Genomic DNA, 16,034 nt, shown 5'->3' with positions numbered 1-16,034 from the left:
GATCTCTTTTTGTTATCAGTTAGTAGCTATTATATAAAGTTTTAAAGAGAGAAGCTGATTAAGAGCAAGCGTTTAAAGAGAGGCATGGTGATTTAGAGAGAGGTATTGTGATTAAGAGCAAGTATTCTGAAACCGTACTGCATGGGTTTAAGTCACAGCTTTTCCACTTCCTAGCTGTGCAATCTTAGGTAAATTATTTAATCTTTCTGTGCTTTAGCTATCTCATATGTAAAATGGGGATAATAATACTGTCTTATTGTGAGGATTAAATGAGTAAATATGAACTGCCTAGAATAGTAGCACTATTGGTATGTAATATGGGCTAAGTGTTTTTTAGCATTTTAACATTAATTATTAATATTACTAATTGTGATTTTTTTAGCCATCAATAGTGTATAGAGTAATTTTATTACATTGTTTTTTAAATCACTTGAGTTGTTTTTGTTCTATTTTTTAACTTGAAACTAATTACCAATTTTATTCAGTTGTAAACACTAGCTTTTCCTTAATGATATACCTGACAAATTTGAAACCAGGGTAAAGAGATACAGAAATGTGTTATTTCTTCCTAGAAATAAATTGTATAGAGACATTTCTTCATAATTTGAAGACAGTGACAGGTAGTAAGTCCTGACAGTGAAAAAAACCTCATTGTTTTTCCTTCTTAAGATCAAATTCTGCTGAGCATGGTGACTCATGCTTGTAATCCCAGTGCTTTGGAAGGCTAAGGCGGGTGGATCACCTGAGGTCAGGCGTTCAAGACCAGCCTAACCAACATGGTGAACCCCATTCCTAAAAAAAAAGATCAAATTCTTTAGAGAGAGAGCAGCATTTTCTGTAGGAGTGTTAAAGGTTTCTCTATTCATGGTATGTAGTTCTTATATTATCTTAGCATTCAAAATATAAAATCTAGATTATACAAATATAATTCTAGGATTTAAACTGTTGACTTTGTTTTATCTCTAAGGTGGACTCTTGGGATGTCACCTGACATTATTCCCCCTCATAATTACTACTAATTTTTTTAGCTCAGTTCAAGTAGAATTCTACCAAATTGTCAACCTGTAATGAAAATTGTTGTCACCCTGTGCTTAGTTTTTTGTCTCCATACTTCCCAGTCAATGCTTTCTGACTGCTCAGCTTCTATGGAACATTTCTATTTTTTCCTTTCTAGGGTATTACATATGACCATGTGGAATTAAATGTATATTTGAATGGAAAAAACATGCATTGTCCAGCATCAGGTATACGAGGGACGGTGTATCCAGTTGTTTATGGTAAGCTAAAATATTTCTCATGTATTATTAGATATGTATTAACTTTTGTTTGGCATGTGTATCAGTCCATTCTCATGCTGCTGTAAAGACATACCCAAGACTGGGTAATTTATAAAGGAAAGAGGCTTAATTGACTCACAGTTCTGCAGCACTGGGAAGGCCTCAGGAAACTTACAATCATGGAGGAAGGGAAAGCAAAACACATCCTTCTTCACATAGCAACAGGAAGGAGAAGATTGATCAAAATGGGGGAAAGCCCCTTATAAAACCATCAGATCTTATGAGAACTCACTCACAAGAACAGCATGAGCGTAACCACCCCTATGATTCAGTTATCTCTCACTGGGTCCCTCCACAACACGTGGGGATTATGGGAATTGTAATTCAAGATGAGATTTGGGTGGGGACACAGCCAAACCATATCAGCATGTATGTTAATTTTATAGCTATCATCTAGGAATCCGGATACATTGTTAATAAGGACCTTTTTATATAGAATGTAGTCAGTAGGATATTACAGTCCCACTTTGCAGGATTAAGAATAGTTTCTGTTCCCCATGTATTAAAAAAATTGCTAAATACAATGTTTATACTTAAATATGTAATGACCATACTCCCTTTTTCTTTTTCTTTCTTTCTTTTTTTTTTTTTTGAGACAGAGTTTTGCTCTTATTGCCCAGGCTGGAGTGCAGTGGCCCAATCTCAGGTCACTGCAACCTCTGTCTCCCGGATTCAAGTGATTCTCATGCCTCAGCCTCCCGAGTAGCTGGGATTACAGGCATGTGCCACCACGCCTGGCTAATTTTTTGTATTTTTAGTAGAGATGAGGTTTCTCCATATTGGTCAGACTGGTCTCAAACTCCCGACCTCCGGTGGTCCGACCGGCTTAGTCCTCCCAAAGTGCTGGGATTACAGGCGTGAGCCACTGCGCCTGGCTCCTTTTTCAACATGTAGTTTTATGTTTTAGAAAGTTTCAGAAAGCTTTACTGAATTTAGAAAACCTTTTCTGCAAGTTATTGGGAATGATTACATGACCAGAAAACATAACTATAAATAATATTTTGGAATTAGAGATGGGAATTTTATGTAGATGGAGCATTAATAACCTTTACAAAATTACCTAAATGTTAATGCCATTCTGAGGGAAATAGTGACTTAGAATAGTTTCATGTTTTGCTTTGGTAGTCTCATATGTATAAGTGCTGTTATTTCTGTATATGTGTGTTCCGCCAAGACTTGGGCTATTTAAGAGATGACTCTATTTATTACCACTTAATTACTTAAATCTTGGGAGCTGTTTTTGTTTTTTTGTGACAGTCTTGCTCTGTCCCCCAGGCTGGAGTGCAGTGGCCTGATCACAGCTCACTGCAGCCTCAAACTCCTGGGTTCAAAGCAATCCTTCCACCTTAGCCACCCCAGTAGCTGGGAATACAAGTGTGCACCACTATTGGGAAAACAGGCATGAACCACTGCATCCAGCCTACCTTAATTTTTATTACTGAAAATTCTAAGGGCCAGGCGCAGTGGCTTATGCCTGTAAACCCAACACCTTGGGAGGCTGAAGCGGGTAGATCACAAGGTCAGGAGTTTGACACCAGCCTGGCCAGTAGGGTGAAACCCTGTCTCTACTAAAAATACAAAAATTAGCCAGGCATGGTGGCGTGCTCCTGTAATCCCAGCTACTTGGGAGGCTGAGGCAGGAGAATCGTTTGAACCTGGGAGGCAGAGGTTGCAGTGAGCCAAGATCGCACCACTGACTCCAGTCTGGGTGACAGCGCAAGACTGCATCTCAAAAAAAAAGAAAAGAAAAGAAAAGAAAGAAAAAAAGAAAATTCCAAACATGTAGAGAAGTAAAAAGAATAGTATAATAAATCCTCATATACCCATCAGCCAGCTTCCAACAATTATCAACTTGTAGCCAATCAGGTTTCATCCATACTCCCCTACCCCCAACGCTGCTACTGTTCTTCACCTCCCCTCCTTGGGTTATTTTGAGGCAAATTCCAGATAGTATACAATTTTATTCATAAATGTTTCATTTGTATCTAAAAAATAGGTCTCTTCCTTTCTTTTTTTTTAGAAAAACATAACCACAATGTCTTTATCACTTTATTCTCCTTTATTTTTTATATTATCAACTTTTTTTTTTTTTTGAGATAGAGTTTCACTCTTGTTGCCCAGGCTGGAGTGCAATGGCAATATCTCGGCTCACCGCAACCTCCACCTCCCGAGTAGCTGGGATTACAGGCATGTGCCACCACACCCAGCTAATTTTTGTATTTTTAGTAGAGACAGGGTTGGTCAGGCTGGTCTTGAACTCCCGACCTCACGTGATCCACCCTCCTCGGCCTCCCAAAGTGCTGGAATTACAGGCATGAGCCACCGCACCCAGTCAACTTTTTTTTTTTTTTGAGACAGAGTCTCGTTCTGTCACTCAGGCTGGAGTACAGTGGTGTGATCTCAGCTTACTGCAACCTCTGCCTCCTGGGTTCAAGCGATTGTCCTGCCTCAGCCTCCAGAGTAGCTGAGATTACAGGTGTGCATCACCTGTAATCTCAGGCCCAGCTAACTTTTGTATTTTTACTAGAGACGGGGTTTCACCCTGTTGGCCAAGGTGGTCTTGAACTCCTGAGCTCAAGTGATCCACCTGCCTTGGTCTCCGAAAGTGCTGGGATTACAGGCGTGAGCTACCATGCCCAGCCTACTTTATATTATCAGCTTTAAATCAACAGGTGTATGATTTTTCTGCCTGTAGTTTTAGTGGGTTGAAAAATATTTTTTCATTTAAGTTCTTAAATTTGGGCTATAATAAGAACTAATTAGGACTGGTTCGGTGGCTCACGCCTATAATCCCACCACTTTGGGAGGCCGAAGCCGGTGGATCACTTGAGGTCAGGAGTTTGAGACCAGCCTGGCCACCATGGTGAAATACAAAAAAAATTAGCCAGGTGTGGTAGCGCCTGCCTGTGATCCCAGTTACATGGGAGGCCGAGACAGGAGAATCACTTGAATCCAGGAGGTAGAGGTTGCAGAGAGCTGAGATCGTGCCATTGCACTCTGGCCTGGGTGACAGAGCGAGACTTCGTCTCCCCCCCACAAAAAAAGAACAAATTAAGCCAGGCCCAGTGGCTCATGCCTATTATCCTAGCACTTTGGGAGGTCAAGGCAGGTGGGTCACTTGAGGTCAGGAGTTCAAGACCAGCCTAGCCAATATGGTGAAACCCCGTCTCTACTGAAAATACAAATATTAGCTGGGTGTGGTGGCATACACCTGTAATGGAAGCTACCTCGGGGGCTGAGGCAGGAGAATCACTTGAACCCAGGAGGCAGGGGTTGCAGTGAGCTGAGATCACACCACTCCACTCCAGCCTGTGTGACAGAGCAAGACTCCATCTCAGAAAAAAAAAAAAAAGAACGAAATAAATGTTTTGTGGTTTACTATAAAAGCAGCACTGGTGCGATGACTCATGCCTATAATCCCAGCACTTTGGGAAGCTGAAGTAAGAGTGTTGCTCGAACCCAGGAGTTCAAGACCAGCCTTGAGCAACATAGTGAGAACCTGTCTCTAAATAAAATTTAAAAATTAGCCAGGTGTAGTTGTGCGTGCCTGTAGTCCCAGCTACTTGGGAGGCTGAGCTGAGAGGATCTGTTGAGCCTGGGAGATCAAGTCAACTGTGAGCAATGATTGTGCCACTGCACTCCAGCCTGGGTACCAGAGTAAGGCCCTGTTTCAAAAGAAAAATAAAATTAAAGTTAAAAAATAGAAATAGCTTATCAATGACGACAAACCGGGATGTCAGAAGTATGCTTGTGATTACTTTTTAGTTTAAGGTTTTCATTAGCCTTCTTTTCTCCTAAAATTACTTTTCAGTCATTTTTACCTTCTGTGTCCCTGCATGTAAACATGTTTTTAAAACTCAATTTAGTGTTGCATATTGGGTAAGCCTAAAAGCAATTCCTTTATTTACTTGAGTAAATGGAAATTTAGTTTGATATTTGAAATAGGTTAACCTGAGAAATAAAATAAGTATCAGTAGAATGACAGTTATACAAGTTAAACTGTAGCAAATAAGCTTAATGCTCTAAACTGTTTCTTTTCTTTTTTTTTTTAGAGAAAGAGAGAGAGAGAATAGGAAGGAGGAAAAAGGAAGAGAAAGAGAGAGAGAGAATGGGGAGGAGGGAGAAGGAAAAGAAAGAGGGAGAGAGAATGGGAGTATTGCTTTCTTGCCCAGGCTAGAATACAATTTAGTAATGGGTATTGAAAACCTCTTTTATACTGATAATTATACTTAATGATGTAGTCAGGAAGGAATAAGGGAAGAAGATAACAAACAAACAGCCAACCAATATTTAATTTAAACCTATGAAATGCTATGCGATTACTGAGGAGTGATTTACTTCCAATTATATAGTCACCTTTGGAATAGGTGTGAGGTGGTAATGTATGTTTTGTGTATTTGAAGTGGAGAGTTCTATAAATGTTTATTAAGTTTACTTGTTCCGGGTCTGAGTTCAAGTCCTGAATACCCTTGTTAATTTTCTATCTCGTTGATCTATAGGATCGTTAGCTCTTCTTGTTGCATTGATCCTTTTGCCATTATGTAATGTCATTCCTCGCCTCTTTTGATCTTTGTTGCTTTAAAGTCTACTTTATCAGAGGCGAGAATTGCATCTCCTGCTTTTTGTTTATTAGTTTATTTTTACTCTGTTTGATTGGTAAATCTTCCTCCTTCTCTCTGAGTCTTTGTGTATTGTTGCATGTAAGATGGGCCCGGATGCAGCATACCGATGGGTTTTGGCTTTTTATCCAATTAAAATATATATAAGTTTAATACCGGCGTTTGATGCTAGCTGGCTGTTTTGCCCATTAGTTGATGTAAATTTTTTATTGTGTTAAAGTTCTTTGCTTTTTGATATATTTTTGGAAAGACTGATATTGGTTGTTCCTTTATATGTATAGTGCTTCTTTCAGAAGCTCTTGTAAAGCAGGCCTGGTGGTGGTGAACTCTCTAAGTACTTGTTTGTTCGCAAAAGATTTAATTTTTCCTTTGCTCATAAAGCTTAGTTTGGCTGGATAGGAAATTCTGGGTTGAAAGTTCTTTCCTTTAAGGATGTTAAATATTGGTCCCCACTCTTTTCTGGCTTGTAGGGTTTCTGCTGAGAGATCTGCTGTAAGTCTGATAGGTTTCCCTTTATGGGTAACCTGACCTTTCTCTCTGGCTGCCCTTAGTATTTTCTCCTTCATTTCAACCCTAATAAATCTGGCGATTATGTGCCTTGGGGTTGGTCTTCTTGAAGAATATCTTTGTGGTGTTCTCTGTATTACCTGGAGTTGAATGTTACCCTGCCTTGCCAGGTTGGGAAAATTTTCCTGAATGATATCCTGAAGAGTATTTTCCAACTTGGATTCATTCTCTTCATCACATTCAGGTACATCTATCAAACGTAAATTAGGTCTTTTCACATAGTCCCATATTTCCTGGAGACTTTGCTCATTCCTTTTCATCCTTTTTTCTGCATTCTTGTCTTCTCATTTCATTTCACTGAGCTGGTCCTCGACTTCTGATATCCTTCCTTCTGCTTGATCATTTCGACTGTTTAAACTTGTGCATGCTTCACGAAGTTCTCGTGTTGTGTTTTTCAGCTCCATCAATTCACTTATATTCTTCTCTAAATTGTCCATTCTCGTTAACATTTCGTCAAACCTTTTTTCAAGGTTCTTAGTTTCTTTGCATTGGGTTAGAACAAGTTCTTTTAATTCACAGAAGTTTCTTATCACCCACGTTTTGAAACCTGCTTCTGTTATTGGAACACACGTGTAATCTATTAAGCCTTGTTCCGTTACTGATGGGTAATTGCAATCCCCTGTAGAGGGAGAGGCATTCTGATTTTGAGTATTCTCTACCTTTTTACACTGGTTTCTTCCCTTCATTATATATTTGTCCGTCTGTCGTCTTTATAATTACCGACTTTCTAACTGGGTCTCTGACGTCCAACTTGTTGATTCCCTGCGCCGAAATCTGAGCAATCCACTGAGCCGGCCAAAACAGTGGTGTTAAGATTGATGGTGCTTTTCTGCCCGGGAATCTCCGGACTCTGCACCAAGAACTGGCGTGCTAAGGCACCAGCAAAACTGCCACGCCGGCCACAAGAGTCGCCCTGGCGACCCATGGAGCTCCTCCACTGGGAATCTCCTGGTCCGTGAGCAACTAATATTCGTCTGAAAGTGTGGCGTCCTCTCGTTCTTTGCGCTTTCACTGGGAGGTACGTGCCCGAGCTGCTAATCATCAGCCATCTTGGGTCTCTCTCAACTGTTTCTTTTATTCAGCATTATTTGTAATGTACTAAAGTTACAGATACTGAATTGTATTTCATAAGTTGAACTCATAAGTCACTCCAATTAAACGAAGTATTTTAATAAACTAATCCTATCAAAGATAAAAATAAAACTTAAATTACCTTACCTTTTTGTCTTCTATCCGTAATCCTCTTTTTTTTTTTTTGAGACGGAGTCTCACTCTGTCACCCAGGCTGGAGTGCAGTGGTGCAATCTTGGCTCACTACAACCTTCACCTCCCGGGTTCAAGCGATTCTCCTGCCTCAGCCTTCCAAGTAGCTAGGACTATAGGCGCACACCACCATGCCTGGCTAATTTTTTTTTGTATTTTTAGTAGAGACAGGGTTTCACCATGCTGGCCAGGCTGGTCTCGAACTCCTGACCTTGTGATCTGCCCACCTTGGGCTCCCAAAGTGCTGGGATTACAGGCTTACAGTCATGAGCCACTGCACCTGGCCACTTTGTCTATTCTTACACTGAACTTATATGAAGAGAAAAACTGCATAACATTGAAGGTGTGTGGTTACCAAGTTAAAACTTCCAGCCTAATCTGAGCTCTCAATAATTTTCATCAATTCTTTTTGCATCTCTGTGCATTCTGTGCTTCTTGCATTCTCTATTCATTCTCTGAAAATGCCCTTGCCTTCTACTTTACAAAAAAATGGACTATCACAAGTGAACTCCAGCTTCCCTCTCTTCAAGTCCAATCCTGCCTTCTTTCCATCTCATCTCAGAAGTGGTGCTCTGCATGTTGCAAACACTCTGTCTGTAGTGTGGGTTTCAAACTCCCCAACTCTGGAACGTCACTTTGTCAGTTATTTCGTCAATATCTCATGTCATAGACCTCCCTCTTCAGTGCTTATAAACATTCTGAGTCTTTCCCATCCCAAACGCCCTTCTTTGGACATGCATTCCTCATTAGTCCCTGGATGGCCACATTTCTTCTAGAATAACCTACATCTACCATCTTTATTGTTTTTCTTTTTTTTAACATTTAGGTTGGGGGGTACATGTGAAGGTTTGTTGCACAGGTAAACTGGTGTTATGGGGGTGGGGAGTTGTTGTATAGATTATTTGACTAGCTCAGGAGTAGAGAGTTTGACACCTTTGTTGTTATTGTTCATTTGTTCTGCAACCCAACCTGGTTGCCATACATCAATCATTGAAACCACCCTTGTTAAAATCACTGGTGACTTCATGAATGTGAAATCCAGTATTTACATTTTTTTCTACATTCATGTTGAAATATAAAGTATATAGTAATGTGCATTAAACTTATATGTGCAATTTAACAAATGGCTACCAAGTGAACACCCACACCACTTAGATAAAGAAATACATTTTCTTGGCCCAGATGCAGCCCACACCACAGCCACATTTCTCACCCAGGGAGAGTTAATCACTATTGGATGGCAGTGCTAATTATTTACTTGCTTTACTTTACAGTCATGGTTTGTTTTGTCATCACCAGGGTCAAGTTAATGAACATAATCCTCACCCCAAAGGTTTCCTTCTGTCCCTTGTATCCTACTCACCTCTCCCTACCCCAGCCCCAGCCAAACAACCACTGATCTGCTTTCTGTCACTACAGATTAGCCTGCATTTTCTAGACTATTTTATTAACAAAATCATATGGTCTGTACTTTTCTTTTGGTCTGGGTTCTTTCACTCAGCACAATTATTTGAAGATTCATTCATGCTGTAGCATATATCAATAATTCATCAGTTTTTATTGCTGAGAAGTATAGCATTGTGTGGATATATCACAATTTCTGTATCCTTCACCGGTTGGTGGACATTAGGGTTGTTTCCAGTGTGGGGCTATTATAAATAAAGCTGTTGTGAACATTTGAAAATATGTCTTTGGATATACATCTTCATTTCTCTTGAGTAAATGCGGGTAAAAACATTTAGAAGCTGAGTAAGGCCTGCAGTCTAGTTCACAGTAGTGCACCAATGGCAGTTTCCTGGTTTGGACGTTGATCTGTAGTCATGTAAGATGTTACCACTGTGGCAAACTGGACAAAAGGTGCACTGAACTCTTAACATTTTTGCAACTTCCTGTGCATCTGTACTTTTTCAAAATTAAACATTTTTTTAAAAAGTAATACATCTAAATTGTATAAAATTGAGAAAATGTAGATAAGCAAATAAGAAAAAAATTACCCATATTCACATTCTCTTGAGAGAATTACTAATAATATTTTGATATATATCCTTTCAATATTTTTGACAGATAGATTTTTGTTTTGTTATGGCTGTTTTTACCCATAGGATTGTGTTTTGTAACAGGGACAGCAGATATATTTAGTCTTCTTACCTATTAATATTTTGGTATTATGGAGACAGTTTATTTTATATTGTATATTCATTCAAATTAAAGTCTTTGCTTCTAATTTATTTTCTTTCTTTTCCTATTCTTTAGTTGATGACAGTGCAATTTTGGATTGCCAGTTCAGTGAATTTTATCATACACCTCCTCCTGGTTTTGAAAAAATATTATTTGAACAGCAGATCTTCTGAATGTATTTGTTTTTGAAACTTGTATTTCTGCACTGTTCAAAAATGTTTATCATTTAATAAAGCTTTACCTGGCCTATAGATGAAAATATATTCTTAAAAATATGCTTGTTAATGCTGTCTAAGGAACCAGTATACTAATTATACCACCCTGAAGTTGTGATTTAAAATACTTTATGTTTTGTGAAATGAAAATAAGCATTTGGGCAGTTTATTTAATTCTTATTTAAATAAATAGAACTGGATTTAATGAACAGAATTACATGGCTATATAGATATATATATTTAAAGAGGACTCTTTCTTACATAATATATTTGTTTTGATAGAGATGTAGAGTTGGGTGGGTGTTTTTGTCACTCAAGTTTAGACCTCATTAAGTATTTTAGGTCTGCAGTTGGATAATTTTGCATCTCTGTCTTTTTTTATACACAATATAACAAAGTGAAAGAAATTTATATTATTGGGAACTTCATTTTTGGCGATCTATTTACTGTATCATGTACCACTTTTCTTAAAACTTAAATTGCTTATTTTGTTGTGTAATGTCATTGCTTTTGGTTTTCTCTGTGAAAGGAGATAAACATTTCAGTAATTGTCAGAGCATTTTATTGCCTCATGCTATGTTGCCTCATGCTATGTTGCCTCAATTTCAGAGTGAGTAGTGGTTGATTAGTAATGTAGTATACACTGGTAGACATTTAGAGTAGTATATATAATGCTTTACATTTAAATGAGATTATTCTTTTAAGGATTTTTATTTGTATGTTTTCTGGAATAAATAATTGTAATTAAGGAATGTGCAATACTATATTAAACACATTCTTCCTATTTTGTTAGTTACACACTAAATTCACATCACCTGTGATTATTTCAGTTCAGAGATAAGTAAATCCTCTTCAAGACCCTGAGTCTTTGCCCAGTTCCTAAGAATCATTGTCCTTTAGTTAACGCCCTGTGACCTGAACCAATCACTCTATACATCTTCAGATACATTGTCTGTTTTCAAATGAGCATGGCAGGGATGCATATATTTCCCTCCTTTTATCAACAAGAAACAGTACATTGTGCAGGAAAACATAGGTGTTAGAATTAGAAAGAGATCCAAATTGTAGTTTTGCTGCTTATTCCATTTTCTTCTCAGGTGAGATCCCCAGTCTCTCCAAGTCTCAGATTCCCATTTATAAAAGGAGCAATCATACTGACATAAGATTCTATGATTAAATAAGGTAATACATGTATAACACCTTAATAATCATAGGCACTTAATAAATGTAGTTTCCTTGATGCTAAAGCATCAGAGAAGGTGATTCTCATGATGCACCTCAGACCAGCAACATCAGCATCACTGGAACTTGTTAAAAATGGACACTCTTAGGCCCCACCCCAGACCCACCAAATCAGAAACTGGGGGATAGCACCCAGGAATCTGTGTTTGAAGTCCCTTCAGGTGAATCTGTTACATACTAAAGTTTGAGAACTGCTGCTCAGTAGAGAATTATTTGCCTACTGTAAATTTTCTAAGGATTTATGATGGGCTATTTTTGACCCATAGGCTCAGAGAATCCCTGCAAAATACTTTTTAAATGTTTATTTGGCAGACAAAAATGTGACAATATGCTTTGAAAACATATATATACTTGAGTAACATATATTTATATAAATCCCAAATTTTACCTCCTAAGGTATATGAAATTGAGCTATGTATTACTTATGCATTTTTTCTGGCTTTCTATCGTAATTTTAATTTGTAAAGAATGTGCTTACTTGGGAAAGCAAATTAAAGTGACTACTGTTTGTTATCTTAATGATGTTATCTACCTCTTATTTTATTTAAAGCCAACCTTTTGAAAATCATACTTTTCTGCCTCTAATTATACACCAGAGACATAGTACTAGAATGTGATACTTAAGTTTATGTCCATGACAACAGTTTGGTGAAATCTAGGTGTGTTTTCAGTCTAGTCATGAGAAATCAAACTCAGAGGGGCATCCAATGAAACACTTGATGGTATGCCAGGGTCCAACCCACAGACCCAGGCTTGCACAACAGATAAATAACGTACACTGACCCAGATATTTTGCCTGTCAGTTTGGTTAAGGGTTCAGGCCACTCACCAGTACTGAGAAGGGTCCCATAAAGAGTCAGCAGCCATAGCCCTGACCAGCCAGCGACATTCACATTTATTTAGTACAGATTTTTTTTTTTTTTTTTTGGAGACGGAGTTTCGCTCTTGTTACCCAGACTGGAGTGCAATGGCGCGATCTCGACTCACCGCAACCTCCGCCTCCTGGGTTCAGGCAATTCTCCCGCCTCAGCTTCCTGAGTAGCTGGGATTACAGACACGCGCCACCATGCCCAGCTAATTTTTTGTATTAGTAGAGACGGGGTTTCACCATGTTGACCAGGATGGTCTCGATCTCTTGACCTCATGATCCACCCACCTCGGCCTCCCAAAGTGCTGGGATTACAGGCATGAGCCACCGAGCCCGGCCCTTTAGTACAGCTTAAATGACAAAGGTCTTGAGTAAACACCACTAGAGGGTCATTGACATTGCCAACCTCCCCAGTAGAGAGCAATCATGCACCCTCAATAATCAAAAGTTTTAAGACCACATGTAAACAAGCTATTTAGATAAACTCTTCTACATTCCTATGTATCTACACCCAAAGCTTTTAAGAGAATTCAGTTGCCTTCAGCCAAACCTTTTACTGAAGCTATGCAAACCACCCTCCTCCCCTTCCCCGGCCTTCCAAGGTTTGTGACTATTTCCTATAACTATAATTTTTCCCCTAAAATTTTTACCACCACCCTGACTGAACTCCCACAATGTTACTCCTTAAAACTTTCAGGGTCATCAAAACATGGAAAGCCAGGAAAACTGCCACACCCAGGAAGAGCTTAAGAGGACATGACAAGTTTTAAGTATAATGTGGTATCTGGATGGGATAGTGGAGCAGAAAAAGAACATTAGGTGAAAACTAAGGAAATCTGAATAAGCCATGAACTTTAGTTAATAATGTATTATTATATCATTCCTGACTTGTAACAAATGAACCATGCTAACAGACATTAATAACAGGAGAAACTAGGAGATGTATGTGGGAACTCTATGCTGTCTTCTCTTTTTCTGTAAATACAAACTGTTCTGAAAAATAAAGTTAGCTGAGCATGGTGGCTTGTGTCTGTAATCCCAGCACTTTGGGAGGCCGAGGTGGGTGAATCATCTGAGGTCAGGAGTTCAAGATCAGCCTGACCAACATGGCAAATCCTTGTCTCTACTGAAAAATACAAAAATTAGCCAGACGTGGTAGCACGTGCCTGTAATCCCAGCTGCTCAGTAGGGTGAGGCATGAGAATCACTTCCAGGAGGCAGAAGTTGTAATGAGCTGAGATTGTGCCACTGCACTCCAGCCTGGGTGACAGAGTGAGACTCTGTCTCAAAAAATAAATAAGTAAAGTCTATTTTTATAAGTACATTGACTAGGAGAACTTTTTAAATAAAACCTTTTATTAAGCCAATAGAATATCAGTACAGTACAATACCTATACCTTAAATATGTAATGATAACTAAATATAAATGTAGATAGGACATAAAACATACTTGTATTTTAACATGCAAAGACTTGCGTTTGTTCCTGGCTGAAGGAGGCATTGTTCACTGTCTTGATTCTGTTTATTTCAAAAGTCCATTTGTCCATACTAGTGTAGCTTTTCACCCTGAAACTGAAAATCAATGTTTTATTTTCCATGTTATTTCAGTGATTTAAACTTTGCAAGATATGTTAAATATCTGAAATGGTGAAAATTTTATCAACAATCAGTTTACATATTTAAACCCAGAAAAAGAATTTTTTTTTTTTAGTTGGAGTCTTGCTATGTCGCGCACGCTGGAGTGCAGTGACACCGTCTTGGCTCACTGCAACCTCCACCTCCCAGGTTCAAGTGATTCTCCTGCCTCAACCTGCAGAGTAGCTGGGATTACAGGCGCATGCCACCACACCCAGCTAATTTTTTGAATTTTTAGTAGAGATAGGGTTTTACCATGTTAGCCAGGATGGCCTCGATCTCCTGACTTCATGATCCACCTGCCTTGGCCTCCCAAAGTGCTGGGATTACAGGCATGAGCCACTGTGCCCAGCCAAGAATTTGGTTTTTAACTGTCTTTGGCTTATCAAGTACAATTACTGGGCTATGTTGTCAACTTGGATTACAAACTATATGGGTTAAGAATGGTATAAAATAAGATTATAATTTGAATTAAGGCTTTTCTAAATCACTAACAAAAACAGACAAATGCATGGTGTTTTGCTCACATCTTTTTACTTTATGTTTACTTCTTTTTTGTTGTTGTTGTTACAAAGTCTTGCTCTGTTGCCCAGGCTAGAGTACAGTGGTGTAATCTTGGCTCACTGCAACCTCCGATTCCAGGGTTCAAGCAATTCTCCTGCCTCAGACTGCTGAGTAGCTGGGATTACAGGCACCCGCCACCACACCAGTCTAATTTTTGTATTTTTAGTAGAGGCAGGGTTTCACTATGTTGGCCAGAATGGTCTTGATTTCCTGATCTCGCGATCCCCCCACCTCAGCCTCCACATCCAACCTTTATGTTTACTTCTTAATGTAAGTCTAGATAGAGACCAGAAGCATAACTGGAGAAATAAGTGAAATCTTGAATGTGGTAAGAGATATTAAATCAATAATTTATTTTAGATTATACAATGACACTGACAGAATTGTGAGAAGACAATCTGTAATCCAAACTGGAATTTTTCTGTATGCAGGTATAACCAAGCATAGTACTTATAAATGGAATATAATCAACTACTACTGATATTAATTTGCATTATTGATGCAACCTGATGGAGACACTGTTGGGAGCCAACTGCACTGTTCATGTGAATGAGTGAAAACAATAGTAGAATCAATTAACTATTATTCTTCCATTTACTGCATAAGATATGAGACTGTCTTCCAACTTGCTCTTTTAAAATAACTGGGACCAAGTTATTAAAATAAATAGTGAAAATGAACACAGAATTAGGTTAGATATAATTAGTGATGTAAATGAATCATGCCATCCATCTAAGAGTTCTACGGAAATTTAAAGGAAAAGTTGTCCCATTATTGGTTGAAATGTGTAACTTGTAGTTTCAGAGGAATCATTACTATATAGTCATTTAACAATTTAATCACCTGTATGTTGTGTTTCATAAATACAGTCATGTTGCTTAACGATGAGGATCGTTTCCGAGAAATGCATGTCAGGCCATATCTTCATTGTAGGAACATCAGAGAGTGAACTTACACAAACCTAGATGGTAGAGCCTCCTGCACACCTAAGCTATGTGGTATAACCCATTGCTCCTGGTCTACAAACCTGCACAGCATGTCACTACATGGAATACTGTGCACAACTGAAACACAATGACAAGTATTTGTGTATCCAAACATAGAAAAGATACAGTAAAAATATAAAAGATTTTCTTTAAAGGTATGCTTGTATAGAGTACTTACCATAAATAAATGGAGCTTGCAAGACTGGAAATTGCTCTGGGTGAGTCAGTAAGTAAGTGGTGAGTGAATGTGAGGGCCTAGGGCATTACTGTACACTACTGCAGACTTTATAAGCATTGCACACTTAAGCTAATGGATTAAAATTTTTTTCTTCAATAATAAATTAACCTCAGCTAACTGTAAACTTTTTACTTTATAAGTTAACTTTTCTACTCTTTCGTAATAACACTTCGCTTACAACAGAAACACAATGTACAGCTGTACAAAAATATTTTCTTTATATCCTTGTAAGTTTTTTCTACTAATTTTTTTTTTTTTTTACTTTTTAATACTTTTTTGGTAAAAAACCAAGACATAAACACACACATTAGCCTAGGTCTAC

The 16,034-nt window shown here is 38.4% G+C and overlaps 1 protein-coding gene across 2 annotated transcripts in view; it reads left to right on the top strand.

Annotated features, from left to right (window-relative positions):
* Window positions 1-16,034, top strand: part of SPRYD7 (SPRY domain containing 7) — a 109,764-nt gene that overhangs the window by 13,401 nt on the left and 80,329 nt on the right. The window contains exons 4-5 of one of the 2 annotated variants that reach the window (XM_012466245.3): window positions 1,175-1,277; window positions 10,040-11,940. In XM_012466245.3, the coding sequence (XP_012321668.1) occupies window positions 1,175-1,277; window positions 10,040-10,137 (201 nt within the window). In that variant the 3' untranslated portion in view covers window positions 10,138-11,940. Of the gene's footprint in view, window positions 1-1,174; window positions 1,278-10,039; window positions 11,941-16,034 lie in introns of those variants that run through there. The other variant, XR_001109619.3, reaches the window with a different exon arrangement.

This window comes from Aotus nancymaae, unplaced genomic scaffold (genome assembly GCF_030222135.1).
Source record: "Aotus nancymaae isolate 86718 unplaced genomic scaffold, 86718_ANA_hifiasm-v0.15.2.pri h1tg000009l, whole genome shotgun sequence".
Taxonomy (NCBI): Eukaryota; Metazoa; Chordata; class Mammalia; order Primates; family Aotidae; genus Aotus; species Aotus nancymaae.
This window is presented reverse-complemented; position numbering and strand designations above follow the sequence as displayed.